Here is a 16,502-nt window from a genome sequence, read left to right as displayed (position 1 = left end):
TTAGGAACTTACGCCCAGGCATGAGAACAGTACTCCAGTAACCAGCGGTGAAGCTGCAGTTCCACTTTGACATTGATGTGTGCTTAAAAGACATGCTGCATAGCCAAATTCAGCTGTGGAATATGCAAAATTGCAGTTTTCAGTTGTGACCAAAGGAATAGTCAAAAAAGCAGAGGTGGCTGACTGTGACCAAGGGCCAGATCACCACTCGCCCATCAATAAGAATGGCTTTGTTTTGTTTTGTTTTTTATTTGCTTACTTGAGAGGGAGAGCATTCCCACCTGGTGGTTCACTCCTCAGATATCTGCAGTGGGTTGGGCTGGTCCAAAATCCATCAGTGGGAACTCAGTCCAGGTCTTCCACAGGGAGGACAAGAGCCCAGTTAGTGGAGCCAGAGACAAGAAGTGAACCCAAGAGCTCCAGCTAAGGACGCAGCGTCTTAACCAGCAGCTGGCCCACTGGCTGAATCCCATCCATGCGTCTTCTAGTCACTGGAGAAGATGGGAGGCAGAATGTTTAGTTGCATGTGGAAGTAGCGTGCAATTGCTGTTTCCTTGTCTGAAGCACAGCCACGGGCATTTGTTCATACAATGTCTGTGGCTGCTTTTGCCCTACAGATACTGAGTTGAATGGTGACAAAGATCTTACAGCTAGTTAAACCTACAGTATTTACCAGCTGGCTCTTTGCAGAAAAGGTTTGCTTATCTCAGACTGTGAGTGTGAGACACCACATAGGGAGACAGGAAGAGCTGAAGAGGTCACTGGTGGAGCTGGCGTCAGCAGGAGTACCTAGCAGTGTCCAAGGCCGCAGGAGAGGCGCAATGAGTGCGCCTGGACGGGCAGCTCTGATGAGAGAAGCCTGCGGTAAGGTGTTCAGGGCAGAATCCATGGAGCTATGTGAGGAGTCACTGGGAGTGAGGGAGTGAGACCGTGCTTGAGTCACTGTAAGTAGTGGGATACACATCAACCACTTTGTCATCAGTCTGAAATTAAAGGTTTTCCATCTGGCCTTGTTTGATTTTAGCTGCTGCTTTACAAGCGTTTCTAAGAGCAGTTCAGATGCTAGCGAGGACGCCCATGTCTCATGTCAGAGTGCCTGGGTGGTGCAGTACTGCTGTCCAGGTCCTGGCAGCCAGCAGTGATGGCTCAAGTGCTTGGGCTCTTGCCTCCCAGCGGGGAGACCTGGATTGAGCTCCTGGCTCTGGCTTTGGCCTGCTTAGCCCCATTCATTGTGTCATTTAGGTCAGTGGATGGAAGAGCTTGTGCTGGTAGGCTCCCCATCTGCCTCTCCACACACACAACACTCTCAAATAAGTAAATGAAAATGAAACACTGAATTTCTAATTTTTTAAATGTTTAATATCGTTGCAGTAGTCACAGGAAATAGTTTGTAGTAGTCCAGTGCAGTTGTTGGGGTTGCTGTGCAAGTACACACAAAAAACTGGAAGCCTCCCTGTTTCAGAAGTTGAAGAATACTTTTATCTGAAAATGTAGCATCTTATTGATGATTTTCAGAAATGCCCCCACAGTGTGAGAATGCTGTAAGGTAAAGGAAGCAGGGAGGGAGAGATAATTTGGTCATTAAAAGTACATTATGGAGAATGTAATTCATTTCAAAAGCAAATGAATGGAAATTAGAAATAGGATACTAGTGTTTTTGAGGTGTTTTTTTTTCCCTATGATAACTGAGACCATGGTTAAGCCACACTTTTTTTTTTAAGATTCATTTATTATTTGAAAGTGAGAGTTTCATAGAGAGAGCTGTCACCCCCCTCCAGATAACTGGAATGGCCATAACTGGATCAGGCCACAGCCAGCAGCCGGGAGCTGCTTTGGGGTCTCCCACGTGGGTGGCCATGGTCCAAGGACTTGGGCCACTCTTCGCTGCTTTCCTGAGATAGCCAGCAGGGAGCTAGATCAAGTGGAGCAGCACCTACTTTGTATGCTACAGTGCCTGCTCCAAGCCACCAACTTTTGCTCTGGAAAACCAGAGCTAAGCAGCTTGTGTTTAGCAGTATCTACACCATAACCTCCGGTGTTCACATTCAGAAAAGAGAGAGGTTGAAAAGTAACGTATTCAGCTTGAACAGTCATCTCTCTCTCTTGTTATCTTCCATTCTGGAGCCTGAAGAGGCCGTAGCCTGATTCTGAGAGTTCATGATTAACCTTGGGAATCAGGTTGTGTTACGCCTCCATCCCAACAAATGGGTGGCTCTCCAGTTGGTGTCTAGGATTCTGGCTGGACTTTAAATGCTTCCAGTTCTTGGCTTCACAGAAAGACATCATAAAGGATAGGATTGGCCCGGCACCGTGGCCTAGCGGCTAAAGTCCTCGCCTTGAACACCCCGGGATCCCATATGAGCACCGGTTCTAGTCCTGGCAGCTCCACTTCCCATCCAGCTCCCTGCTTGTGGCCTGGGAAAGCAGTTGAGGACGGCCCAAAGCTTTGGGACACTGCACCCGCGTGGGAGACCCGGAAGAGGTTCCTGGTTCCCGGCTTCGGACTGGCACAGCATCGGCCGTTGCAGCTCACTTGGGGAGTGAATCATCGGATGGAAGATCTTCCTCTCTGTCTCTCCTCCTCTCTGTATATCTGACTTTGTAATAAAATAAAAAAATCTTAAAAAAAAATAAATAAAGGATGGGATAAGGATTCACTCAGGTTCAGAAGCACCATCTGCTTAAAGCCGACCTGGTCTCAGACCTCTTGTGACTATTCCCTGGAATTTTGAATGACCTGTCTGCAGAGTGAGCTCCATATTGGAAGGAAGGAAGCAGTGGAGATGTGTTCCCGTCTTTTAATGACTTCATAATCTGCAACCCTGATGGGATAATGAGAGTGCCCTGAGGAGATTTGGCAAGGAACATTACATCATGGCTGATGACCACCTGCTTCCCTTGGTTGCAGAAGTGCCAGGAATGCTGTGCAGTCAGCCTCCAGCCTGGAAGGCTGTTTGGGCTTCAGAAAAACAAGGAAAGGACTCGAGAGAAGGAGATTGGAGATGCTGTGTGCTGTTAGCTCTTCTAGGATCAGACACAGTTATTTTTTTCCATTGGCTGTTATAAGTCATGCAGAGGACACTACAGGACTTTCCATCGGTAGCTGATATTAGTGCGCATCACATGATGGACCCTCTGCACACTGGCTGAGGCGGGACCTGGGGCTTCCTGGGAATCACTTAGGCACCTGTGCTTCCCTCCTGGAACACACAGTACTCACTGATGTTCAGTGAACCCTGGTTCCTCATGTCACATCCCTCAAACGGGCGGCGTGCAGGTACAGCCCCCCTTGAACCCAAAGCCGCCCTGGCCCTGGATAGTAGGAGTGGACTTGGGAGTCATCAGGCTCACGGGTTGAATCTGTAAAGTTTCTTCTGGCAGATTTTCTCAGAAACACTGGTCAGGTCTCAAGATTAAAAAATAAATTAGTTAAAGTAGATAAGAAAGATGTCTAGATTTGTTTTAAATAAAGAGCCAACAGCCTCCCTCTCCTTTCTTAAAAAGATACTTATTATTATTATTTGGAAGATCTTATATAGAGAGAAGGAGAGGTAGGAAGAGAGATCTTCCATTCACTGGTTCATTCTCCAAATGGCCATGAAGGCCAGAGCAGAGTTGTTTCAGAGCCGGGAAGTACAAGTTTTTTCCGGGTCTCCCACATGAGTACAGGGTCCCAAGGACTTGGATCATCCTCTGCTGCTTTCCCAAGCTATAAACAGGGAGCTGGATGGGAAGTGGAGCAGCCAGGACATGAACTAGTGTCCATGTGAGTATGCCAGTGCTGCAGGGCAGAGAATAAGCGTGCTGCACCATTATTGCCGATTCTGATAAACCCTTTTTCTTTTTTTTTTCTTTTAAGATTTATTATATTTTTATTGGAAATTCAGATATGTAGATAGGAGAAGAGACAGAGAGGAAGATCTTCTGTCCATTGATTCACTCCCCAAGCAGCCACAACAGGCAGAGCTGAGCCAATCTGAAGCCAGGAGCCCAGAGCTGCTTCCAGGTCTCCCACGTGGGTGCAAGGTTCCAAGGCTTTGGGCTATCCTTGACTGCTTTTCCAGGCCACAAGCAGATGGATGGAAAATGGAGCTGCCGGAATTAGAACCGGCACTCATATTGGATCCCAGCACGTGCCAGGCAAGGACTTCAGCTGCTAGGCTACCGCACCGGGGCCAAACACCTTTTCTTTAGAAATGAATGAATAAATGATTAAATAAAGGCAAAAAAGATATGCAAATGTTTCTGATAGACAGTGGGGCAATGAAGTCTGAGAGTAGCTTTAAAATCTGAAACCAGGTAGAGCTCTGAGATTCTATAGGCCTGCACTATTGTTAGAGTGGCCTTGTCTGAACCCTGGGAATAAAGAGGATGGAGAGTGGATTCCTGCCCCTGAGAAACAGTGGGAAGAGGCGGGGAGGGCTGTTGGCAGAGAACTACAGTGTGAAAGTTTGTGGTGGGCTGAGATGGATGGCAGGTTCGAGGACTGCAGGAAAGGGGTCACTGAGTTAGCTTCTCTCAGAATGCAGTTGAGGGAAGGGGCCGTTGGCCTAGGGGCCTGGCCTGGTCAGGAAGGGCTTTGCCGTAGAGGTTTGTGCGCCCAGGCAGCCTTCCTGACCCTGCCGCTTGCTGTTGGTGGGAGCTGTTGGAGCTGCTTCCCTCCGCTCAAGAGTGGGATGCAGTCCTAGTCATGCTGGCTCTGAGCCTCTGTCACCTCCACCCCAGCCTTCAGTCGGCTGCAGGTGCTACAGGAATTGAGCCAACAATATCCCTGGAGCATGGAGTCTCCTTAGAATGGATCTCATGTAACTTTTCTTAAAGATGATCTTGAGAAAACTGGGTCTCATTTCCCATCCTCTTTCTTTCAGTGCCCGAAGTGACGAAACCAAGTCTAAGCCAACCAACGGCCGCCAGCCCGATTGGCAGCTCCCCATCGCCACCAGTCAGTGGTGGCAACAATGCCAAAAGGGTGGCAGTGCCGAACGGACAACCGCCAAGCGCCGCCCGCTACATGCCTCGGGAGGTGCCGCCGCGATTCCGTTGCCAGCAGGACCACAAAGTGTTACTGAAGCGTGGACAGCCCCCTCCGCCGTCCTGCATGCTCCTGGGGGGCGGGGCAGGGCCTCCTCCCTGCACAGCACCTGGAGCAAACCCAAACAACGCACAAGTGACAGGGACGCTGCTGCAGAGCGAGAGTGGGACTGCGTCAGGTAAGGCAGCCTTGTGGCCCCCAGTTCTGGGCCTTTGGAGGAAGCGGGGGCTTCTTTGCCTCTGCACATGAGAAGTTGACGGAGGGTGCCTGTTAGAGTCAGGGAGGGCGGCTTTCAGAGTGTGAGCCGTAGAGTCCTGTACCCTGGATGCAAGAGGCTGGCACAGCTGCTGCTGGCCCTCACTCCACAGATGCCCCTTCCTCTTCTGGACAAGGCATTCACAGTCCGAGCTCCCACTGTTCTGTTCGCAACGCGAGCGTGTGTTCAGGGACTTGCATGGAGTAACATTCCAGCTCTGAGTGAGGAGAGCATGACTTGTTGGGTTATAGTGCAGGCCTAAGTAACAAATCATGTACCCTTCTGCAGTTTTTATTACATTTTTTAAATGTTCTTCTTTCAAAAGCCCTGGATTTTGAGCTCCGTTAGGCACTGTTGTGTAGCTCTGAGCAATCTTTTCCCACAATGCTCTGTGAGTAGTTTTGAGGGCTTGGGTAAGTGTCAACCCACATCCAAGAACTTCAAGTCTCTCTTCCCTTTTTAGGGTTATTAACAGATAACAGCTTATCTCTTAAGGTGTCTTTGAAAGCTATATTAAAATTGAGAGCTTGAACACAATCAAGCATTGGCAAGGACAATTTATTAATGGCCTGAATTTGAACAAAGAACACACTGAGTTTGAACAAAGAATTGCATAGACAGTTCTGTCAGTTTTTGATTGTGTGCAGAGTAAGGATGGAGGGGAACCTTGTGATGACACAGGCATGCTGCTGAGGTTGGCCAGAGCAGGTGGAGGAGGGCCTGGCAAGTAGCCTTTCTGTGCTGACCCCTCGTGTGGAGAGCAGTCTTGTTGGGCACTTCCGCAGCCTGGTGTAGCCAGGCCTTGATGAAGACGTAGGATGGAACCACTCAGTTGCTTATTGACATTGCTAAAAGCAAAGGACACCTCTGCATCCCAAGAGTACGGAAATCTGCGTTTCCTTGCCTTCATACAACTCTGTGTGATGCTTTTTCAGCTTCACACTGATGTGAAGCTGCTTGAGTAAGAAGCTACAATAAGTTTAAAATGTTCTTTCTTCCCACCACATATAGTAAACAGCAGAGCAGCTGCTGAGTTAGGTTAATTTATCTGATTAAGTTCCCAGGGGTTAGGAGCCCTGTCAGATTCGTGCCCATGTGTCTCCTGCATCTCACTCAGTGAGCACACAGCAGGTGTTTCCGGGACACATCACACTGACTACTCTGTGCACTTTAAACACTAGCAAAACAGAGTCTCTGCCGAAAAGGCAGCTGAAGTAGGAAAGGAAAGATGTGGATACAGTGCATTAAGCACAATCATTCAGGGCAGGGAGAGATTATTTTCAGATGCTGAGCTCAAAAACAGCCTCTTAGGGAAAAATAACTCAAGAGAGATGAATCAGTGTCACTGTGTGAATTCAGGAGGAGAAAGTAAATGCCAGCACAGGATGGTGTCAGGGTGAAAAGGCCCAAGCTGTGGAATGACAAGTGACATGGACCATGAGCCTCCATGTAAAGTCAGGGATGACGAGACTAGAAAGGTTGGTTGGCCCATGTTGCGGGTCGTGTTGACGAAGCTCCAGGCCAAGGTGTGAATTCTGTTCTAAGAAACTGTTGAAGGCTCTCCATGCAGCAGTGGTACTCAGCCACAAGTACTCAGACTATAGATGAGGACTAAATCTGGGTAGACACAAGAAGGCCCTTCCCTGCCCCCAAGGAATGGCAAGGAGTCTGCTCTGAGAGCTGTCCGAGGCTACCTTAACAGCTAGGAGACTGGACAGATGCCAGAAAGGACATGACCTAGACAGTTGTGATACTGACACAGTTGGTCAAGACGGGCAGTCAAGTACAGGGATAGGGGACGAGCTCTCCTTGGCACAGTGTGAACTCCAGGTATTAATGAGAAATGCACGTGAAGCCGTGACTGATGAGGTGATCTCTTTCCCAGAGTCAACCCTTGGAGGTGCTGCTGCTTCAAATTATGCAAATCCCACTTGGGGCCCTGGAGCCTCCTCCAACAACGGCGCCTCCCCCAACCCAATTCACGCCTGGGACAAGGTGATTGTAGACGGGTCTAACATGGAAGAGTGGCCTTGTATTGCCAGCAAAGACACTGAATCTTCTTCCGAAAATACCACCGATAACAACAGTGCCTCGAACCCTGGCTCTGAGAAGAGCACTCTGCCAGGAAGCACCACTAGTAACAAAGGCAAAGGGAGCCAGTGCCAGTCTGCAAGTTCCGGAAACGAATGTAACCTTGGGGTCTGGAAATCTGACCCCAAGGCTAAATCTGCTCAACCGTCCACCTCTACTGCGGAGAGCAATGGTGGGCTAGGGAATTGGAGGAATGCAAGTGGTCAGGATAGAATTGGACCTGGCTCTGGTTTCAGCAACTTTAACCCAAATAGCAACCCATCTGCCTGGCCAGCACTGGTCCAAGAAGGAACTTCTAGGAAAGGGGCATTGGAAACGGACACAAGTAATTCCAGTGCACAGGTTAGCACAGTAGGTCAGGCATCCAGGGAACAGCAGTCAAAGATGGAAAATGCGGGTGTTAACTTTGTTGTCTCTGGCAGAGAACAGGCTCAAATTCATAACACTGATGGACCAAAAAATGGAAACACTAACTCCTTGAACTTAAGTTCACCAAACCCCATGGAGAGTAAGGGAATGTCCTTTGGAATGGGCTTGGGGAACACCTCCAGGAGCACTGATGCCCCTTCACAAAGCACTGGAGAGCGAAAGGCTGGGAGTGTTGGATCCTGGGGTGCAGCTAGGGGGCCTTCTGGAACTGACACAGTCTCTGGACAAAGCAATTCTGGAAACAATGGGAACAATGGAAAAGATAGAGAGGACTCCTGGAAAGGAGCTCCTGTTCAGAAATCATCTGGGTCAAAAAATGACTCCTGGGACAACAATAACAGGTCTACGGGTGGGTCCTGGAACTTTGGCCCTCAGGACTCTAATGACAACAAGTGGGGTGAAGGGAACAAAATGGCATCCGGGGTCTCTCAGGGAGAATGGAAACAGCCGACTGGGTCTGAGGAATTGAAAATTGGAGAATGGAGTGGTCCAAACCAACCAAATTCTAGCACTGGAGCATGGGACAATCAAAAGGGCCACCCCCTCCCTGAAAACCAAGGCAATGCCCAGGCTCCCTGTTGGGGAAGATCTTCCAGCTCCACGGGAAGTGAAGTTGGAGGTCAGAGCACTGGAAGCAACCACAGAGCAGGAAGTGGTGACAGTCATAACTCTGGCCGTCGGTCGTACCGGCCCACACATCCTGATTGTCAGGCTGTCTTGCAGACTCTTTTGAGCCGAACTGATTTGGACCCCAGGGTGCTCTCAAACACTGGCTGGGGCCAAACTCAAATTAAGCAGGACACAGTGTGGGATATTGAAGAGGTGCCAAGGCCCGAGGGGAAATCTGACAAAGGAACTGAGGGGTGGGAGAGCGCTGCCACACAGACCAAGAACTCAGGGGGCTGGGGAGACGCACCCAGCCAAAGCAATCAAATGAAGTCTGGATGGGGGGAGCTCTCAGGCCCTGCAGAGTGGAAAGACCCCAAGAACACAGGAGGCTGGAATGACTACAAGAACAACAACTCTTCCAGCTGGGGAGGAGGCCGACCGGATGAGAAGACACCGTCCTCCTGGAATGACAACTCCAGCAAGGATCAGGGGTGGGGAGCAGGGCGCCAGCCTAATCAAGGATGGGCCTCAGGAAAGAATGGCTGGGGAGAGGAAGCTGATCAAGCAAAAAACAGCAATTGGGAAAGTTCCGCAAGTAAGCCTGTGTCCGGGTGGGGCGAAGGAGGGCAGAATGAAATCGGAACATGGGGTAATGGTGGGAACGCAAGCCTTGCTTCCAAAGGTGGCTGGGAGGATTGCAAAAGGTCACCGGCGTGGAGTGAGAGCGGCAGGCAGCCCAATTCCTGGAATAAACAGCACCAACAGCAGCAGCAACCACAGCAGCAGCCGCCACCACCACAGCCAGAGGCCTCGGGCTCCTGGGGAGGCCCACCCCCACCACCTCCAGGCAACATCCGACCCTCCAGCTCGAGCTGGAGCAGTGGGCCGCAGCCCACAACCCCCAAGGATGAGGAGCCCAGCGGTTGGGAAGAGCCCTCCCCACAGTCCATCAGTCGGAAGATGGACATTGATGATGGCACCTCTGCCTGGGGCGACCCCAACAGTTACAACTACAAGAATGTGAATCTGTGGGATAAGAATTCCCAGGGGGGCCCTGCACCTCGCGAGCCAAACCTGCCCACCCCGATGACCAATAAATCAGCATCAGGTAAGCAGTGGCGTGTTCTCAACAGGTTTTGATGAAGGAAAGAAATCCTAGACCCAGGAGTCTTTATAAAGGTGCAGTTACTCAGTGTTGCCAACAGAACCTGTGTCAAACACTCGTGCTGTTGCCTGGCCAAACAAAAAGGTGGCAATCTCGTGTTAATCCCCCAGGTTGTATTATCCTGCATCTTGCTAAACAAACTGTGCTGTAGGTTTTAGAATCAAGAGTTAAAGCAGCGCCTAGTCTGTGTGGCTGATTGGGATTTCCAGCTGAATTCACCCCATGGGCGCTTTAGCTGTGTTTCTCTCCCCAGCAAAGGCAGCTGCCATCACCATTGCAGTGCTGTGACTAGGCTGGGCTCAGAAGGTTTTAATCTGCTTTCAGATTGGTGCGGGAGGAGGGAACATCATTAGCTTTGTTGTGTAATCGGATGCTCAGATTCAGCAGGCAGGATCGTATCCTGTGAGTTAAGCACGGCAATAGGAAAGCCATTCTTAGTTTGGGGTGAATTATCCTTGACTTGAGTGTCCACAGAAAGAGCAACAAATCAAGGTGATGCCCCTTCTGAGTCATTTGTAATTGAAGTTATTTGAAACATTAATGATCAGTTTTCCACTCCTTAAAGTGAGCCTAGTGTTCAATGAATTTGCTTAAGGCCACGTAGAAAATGATTGTCTTTAAACAGGGTGTAGTTCGTTTTTTCTAGTGTTGAGAAGAGTGAGGAAGGGAGTGAAGACTGTTCCTTAACTCTGTGCAGAACGAAACCCACTAACGTTGAAGCAAGGTTACGTTCATGTAGTTAAAACCTTCCTGCTATTCAAAAAAAGCAAAGAATCTGATTCCCTAGGGTCTCTCCCCATAGAAAATCTCTCAGAAGTTTATGTTGCTCTCAGAAATTTTGTTCCTGCCTACAGCAAAACCCATGTCCTGTAAGACTCAGAGAAGGTGCAGACTTTCTATAGGCAGGTTTCATTCTGATTGCAAGTTTTCCACATTGACTTTTACAGCTCTGCCTTGTAATTCTCTTTATGGTGATCAGCCATTGGTATAACCATTGCTATTTTGTTTTGTTTCAGTTTTTTGATAGGTGGTTAGGCAGCCACCTAGTTTGTCCTAACAGTGAGACGGTGAATCCTGCTGTACTGTCATTCCATACATTGTAACAAGTCTGTCCATGCTGAAATTCTCCTCACAGAGCTACAGAGTCAAACTTCATGCATTTGACTTTTCAAAAGTGATATTGCACGTGCCCTCTCTGGGGGTGGAAGGCATTTGCACTGTAGCCAACAGAGCAGGGATGAGCTTGTGGCCACGCTGCCCGTCACCCCTAGCGTCTTGCAGTGTTTCCTCAAACATCCCTAGCGATGCTTTTCCTTTCCTTACAGTCTGGAGCAAAAGCACAGCCCCTGCTCCAGATAACGGCACATCAGCCTGGGGTGAGCCCAGCGAGAGCAGTCCTGGGTGGGGCGAGGTGGATGACACAGGAGCTGCAGCCACGGGCTGGGGACACGCACCCACCAGCGCTCCCAACGCCACGAAACCCAGTGAGTGCACACACTTTCACTTTTTGAAAGGGTGGGAGGGGGGTCTTCGTCAATTCGGGAGTAAGACATTTTGATGAGGACTATTTGATGTTCAATTTGATTCAATGAGGTTATGGGCCTCTAACATTAAATAGTTAATAGCAGTGGTGCTTGCTTGGGCTGGCATATACTGCAATGTTTATAATGAACTAAAAGTCAGAAGTACATGTTGTTGATTTTGTTTTAAATTAGGCCTGGTACCTAGCCAGAATTATGACTTTGATGTGGTTGATTTTTAGCCCAGTAAATTTAAGCATGCTCCCATGTCCGTTTTACGTTTTTACCCTTTTGTGTCTGAAGTCAGAGTTTTGAACGTGCACTGTGAGCCTCGCCTTGCTCTGCCTTCCTCGCTGCAGACCTGCCTTGTGCCTTGGGGCCTCTTCTCAGACCCATTCACTTAACTCTCCCAAGTTGTTGACCTTCACAAAGATTCCCTCGTTTCAGTTTTTCAAATGAAGAACATGGCACTCATTCATAATCAGTGAGAGTCGAAGCTGCCCTTCATTTGGCTGGCTCTGTGTAGTGTGGTTGTTTTCAAGTCTTTGAAGAATCGTGCTAGGGAATGTCTCATTGTGAGTCCCTAAACTGAAAAATACAATGCCAAGTGCCCATTTCCACTTGGCTTTAACTGTCCTTAGAGTGTTCTAACATCTCTTTTCTGCCATATAATGTATTTAAGGCATTATCTTTTGGTTATATAATGAAATGCTTAAAATTTGAGCAAGAGAAAATGTTTGGATAAGTGTGTATGTGTGTTTAAGGTTTCTTTGTTTATTTTTTTAAGGATTTATTTATTTTTATTGGAAAGGCATATATGCAAAGAGGAGAGAGAGAGAGAAAGATCTTCCATCTGATAATTCACTCCCCAAGTGGCCGCAACGACTGGAGCTGAGCCAATCCAAAGCCAGGAGCCAGGAGCTCTTCCGGGTCTCCCACACGGGTGCAGGGTCCCAATGCATTGGGCCGTCCTCGACTGCTTTTCCAGGCCACAAGCAGGGAGCTGGATGGGAAGTGGGGCTGCCGGGATTAGCACCAGAGCCCATATGAGATCCCGGTGTGTGCAAGGCAAAGACTTTAGCTGCTAGGCTATCGCACCGGGCCCTCTTTGTTTATTTTGAAAGAATTACCAGAGAGGGAAAGATGAGAGAGTCAGAGATCTTCCATTCACTGATTTGCTCTCCAAATGGCTGCAACAGCCAGAGCTGGACAAGCATAAAACCAGGAACTGCGAGTCTCAGCCAAGTCTCCTGCTTAGGAGGCAGGTGCCCAGACACTTGGACCATCTTCCACTGCTTTTCCCAGGCCATTGTGAAGAAGCTGGATTGAAAGTGGAACAGCCATGGGCCCGGCCCAGTAGCCTAGCAGCTAAAATCTTTGCCTTGCACACACCGGGATCCCATTTGGGTGCTGGTTCTAATCCCAGCAGCCCCACTTCCCATCCAGCTCCCTGCTTGTGGCCTGGGAAAGCAGTCGAGGATGGCCCAATCCTTTGGGACACTGCACCCATGAGGGAGACCTGGAAGAGGCTCAGGGTTCCTGGCTTCGGATTGGCTCAGCTCCGGCCGTTGTGGCCACTTGGGGAGTGAATCATCACATGGAAGATCTTCCTCTCTGTTTCTCCTCCTCCTCTCTGTATGTCTACTTTCCAATAAAAATAAGCAAATCTGTTAAAAAGAAGAAGAAGAGAAAGTAGAGCCGCTCAGGCATGGACTGGTGTTGGCCTCACAAGCTGCAACTTCACAGCACCAACCCCCGAATCTCCTTTTCTTTTCTTTTTTCTTTTTCGTTTTTTCATTTCGTCTCGTCTCGTCTCGTCTCGTCTCTTCTCTTCTCTTCTCTTCTCTTCTCTTCTCTTCTCTTCTCTTCTCATAATACTTAGACCCCTTAACAGAGCCACGTAAAGGGAAGTGAGTGACAACTTATTCTAGAAATTCACACTCAGACCTGTGTAACAGAACTGCATTTCAAAAACATGAATTCCTCCCCTTTATCTATATAGCTCCATTGTCTACTCCTTGATTCTTGTGTGGGTATACAGTGCTTTGTTTTGTTTTGGGTTTGTTTATTTTCTTTAAAAGGCAGGGTCAAAGAGAGAGGGAGAAAAAGAGAAAAAGAGAATGAGAGATCTTCCATCTGCTACTCACCTTCAGTTCACTGGTTCACTCCCAAAAGGCCACAACAGCCTGAGATGGGCTGAGCCAGAGCCAGGAACCAGGAGCCAGGAGCTTCATCTGAGTCTCCCATATAGCTGCAGGGGCCCAAGCACTGAGCTGCTTTTCCAGGCCATTAACAAGGAGTTGTATTGGAAGTGGAATAGTCTAGACTCAAACTGCTACTCATATAGAATGCCGGTGTTGCGGAATGGTCACGTGACCACTTGCCAATAGCTGGCCCCTAAGTAATCTTACAATTACTTCATGCCTAAACCCATCCATTTAGAAAGCTTTAAATCATAAAAAATAACACTGTTCTGTATGAGCAACTCATTTTGCTGTCTTTGGATTATATTATTTTTCTACAGTGAAATCGAAGTTTATAGGTCAACAAACGAACTAACTTTCAGCAGTTTATACAGAATTCGCCTTTTCAGTGATTTTTTTTTTTTTAAAGAAAAAAATGCAGTGCTGCCTGCCTAGAAGCCACTAGTGTGGCATAGCAGGAAAGCCACAACCTGCAGTGCCAGTGTTCAAGTCCCAGCTGTTCCACTTCAAATCCAGCTCCCTGCTAATGTGCCTGGAAAAGCAGTGGAGGGTGGTTGAAGCACTTGGGGCTCCATGCCTGCATGGGAGACCTGGAAGAAGCTCCTGGCTCCTGACTTCTTCCTGGCTTAGCTCTGGCCATTGTGGCCATTTAGGGAGTGAACCAGCAACTGGAAGATCTTTTTCTGTCTGTCGTTCCCTTCCCTCTCTTTCTATAACTGTTTCAAATAAATTTTAAAAATTTTAATTGATTTTTATTATACAGTAATCTTTCAACAGATTAATGTGTGATTTCTATGTGCTAAACAAATTAACTCAGACTTGACTGAAAATAATGAATTTCTTTGAAGGAAAAAACAAAGCAGCTCATTATGAAGGTGTTAGTTCCATTATGGTTTTTATTGTGAAGTCAGTTGGGTCATTATGAAAGGTCATCAGGTGACCTTATGAATGGGTCAGTGCATTTATTTTTTATATATATTTATTTTTACTGGAAAGGCAGATTTACAGAAAGAAGAAACAAAGTCTTCCATCCACTGGTTCACTCCCCAAAAGGTCATGAATACTCTGGGCCATCCTGTACTGCTTTCCCAGGCCACAAGCAGGAAGCTAGAGGAAGTGGAGCAGCTAGGACGCAAATCGGTGCCCATTTGGGCTCCCCATGTGTGCAAGGCAATGATTTAGTCAGAAGGCCATCACGCCAGGCCCATTATTGGGCTTTTAATTCTTATTGGTTAACAAGTATATGCTTTAAGGTGTAGGATTATATAATGTAAATTATCCTATACACATAAAATGTGACTATATAGATTTATAGTCCTGTTAGCAAGAGGAAACAGTCCTGTGGCAGAGAGCATAACAACCTTGCCCTCCATTCTGGGATGAGCCCCATGTGGCCCTGGCCTTGTTGGGCTGGAGGGCCATGTTAAAAGAGACAGCTGCTAGGCCTGACACAGTAGCCTAGTGGCTAAAGTCCTCACCTTGGCAAGCACCGTTCCCAGATGGGCACTGCTTCTAATGCTGGCAGCCCCACTTTCCATCAAGCTCCCTGCTTGTGGCCTGAGAAAACAGAGGAGGACAGCCCAAAGCTTTGCGACGCTGCACCCATGTGGGAGACCCGGAAAAGGCTCCAGTATTCTGGCTTCGAATCTGCACAACTCCAGCTGTTGCAGCCACTTGGGGAGTGAATCATCAGACAGAAGATCTTCCTCTTTGTCTTTCCTCATCTTTGTACATCTACCTTTCCAATAAAATTTTTTTAAAAAAATTTTAAAAAAGAAGAAGTGACAGTTGCCCTGTGCCTGATATTCTTGGAGTTTCCTTCGTGGCTGTCACTGGTCCGGCCCAAGGTGCAGCCTGGAGAGATTCCTGGACTCCAGACTCTTGATACGAAGCTGTCAAAATTGAATGACTTCCATGAACTTCCTGTCACTAGGTAAAGAGAAGGTGTGGACAGGCTGTAGGCAAAGAACATTAATTCATTATCCTTCATCATTTTATGCAGCTTTAATATTATGTGTTATTTTTTATTAGTATTTTTTAGAGATGATTCTGTTAGGTAAAATCATTGCATCTTTTGTTTTGAAGATTTATTTATTGTTGTTGGAAAGACAGATTTACAGAGAAATCAGGAGAGATAGAGAGAGAGAGAGCTTCCATCCACTAGGTCACTCCCCAAGTGGCCACAATGGCTGGTGCTGGGCCCATTCAAAGCCAGGAGCCAGAAACTTCTTCAGGTCTTCACATGAATTCAGGGACCCAAGGACTTGGCCAGCCTCAACTGCTTTCCCAAGCTGAATGAGAAGTGGTACAGCCGAGACTTGAACCACCACCCATATGGGATGCTGGTGCCACAGGGTGAGGCTTAGTGTGCTATGCCACTGTGCCAGCCGTGAATTCCTCTTCTTTAACCAGTGTTGGTATTTCAAGTTATCTTACAAATTTTTCTTTTTTTTTTCTTCCCCTTTTCATATTACTTTCTTTTGTAAGTGACTCACCCCAAATGAAATTTCTTTGTTTTCAGTGATGCCTCTTATTTACAGGGACCATTATGTAGAAGAGTAAGAAGTAACTTAGGAGAGTGAGATTAGGACCACAGTAAGCTGTGCTTGTTAAGGGGAGCAGATTTCTCGTAATTTGGATGTAAAGTTTCTCATAAGCATAATCAATTTTGCATTTCCGGTTAACTTGTTACAAGAGGAACAATGTTGGACCAGAATGTGGGGGTTCTGGCTCTCTGTCCCTGCTCACTGTCTGTGTTCCCTGCTCACTAGAGTCTCTCCCTGTGGGAAGGCCAGGCAGCCTTACTGAGATGCACGCAGGCTCAGTCTGCAGGGAGTGGACATTCTGGTTATTGTTGCATTTATATACGTTTGTTGGCTGCTGCAAAGCTTTGATACATTTCTCTTCTTAAAGATTCCAAATCTATGCAAGACGGCTGGGGGGAGAGTGACGGGCCAGTGGCAGGAACTCGCCATCCCAGCTGGGAAGAGGAGGAGGATGGAGGAGTCTGGAACACCACCGGCTCTCAGGGAAGCACTTCCTCCCACAGCTCAGCCAGCTGGGGACAAGGAGGAAAGAAGCAAATGAAGGTAACAGGCTGGGGGTTCTGTGCCTGCGCGTTCGTTCTTAGAAGCCAGTAGGGACAGCTGAGTCCTGGAAGGAGGGAGGCATCTGGCTGGGGTCATTAAGGAGGAAA

The 16,502-nt window shown here is 48.0% G+C and overlaps 1 protein-coding gene across 8 annotated transcripts in view; it reads left to right on the top strand.

The window, feature by feature from the left end:
* The window catches only part of TNRC6B (trinucleotide repeat containing adaptor 6B), a 230,652-nt gene that overhangs the window by 180,491 nt on the left and 33,659 nt on the right, over positions 1 to 16,502 (top strand). For 6 of the 8 annotated variants that reach the window (XM_058673240.1, XM_058673247.1, XM_058673242.1 and 3 more), the window contains 4 exons: positions 4,869 to 5,210; positions 7,174 to 9,525; positions 10,908 to 11,066; positions 16,220 to 16,395. In XM_058673240.1, coding sequence (XP_058529223.1) covers positions 4,869 to 5,210; positions 7,174 to 9,525; positions 10,908 to 11,066; positions 16,220 to 16,395 — 3,029 coding nt within the window. The remainder of the gene's footprint in view (positions 1 to 4,868; positions 5,211 to 7,173; positions 9,526 to 10,907; positions 11,067 to 16,219; positions 16,396 to 16,502) is intronic. The other 2 variants (XM_058673243.1, XM_058673244.1) reach the window with 1 other exon arrangement.

The sequence above is a fragment of the Ochotona princeps genome, chromosome 15 (genome assembly GCF_030435755.1).
Source record: "Ochotona princeps isolate mOchPri1 chromosome 15, mOchPri1.hap1, whole genome shotgun sequence".
Lineage (NCBI taxonomy): Eukaryota > Metazoa > Chordata > Mammalia > Lagomorpha > Ochotonidae > Ochotona > Ochotona princeps.
This window is presented reverse-complemented; position numbering and strand designations above follow the sequence as displayed.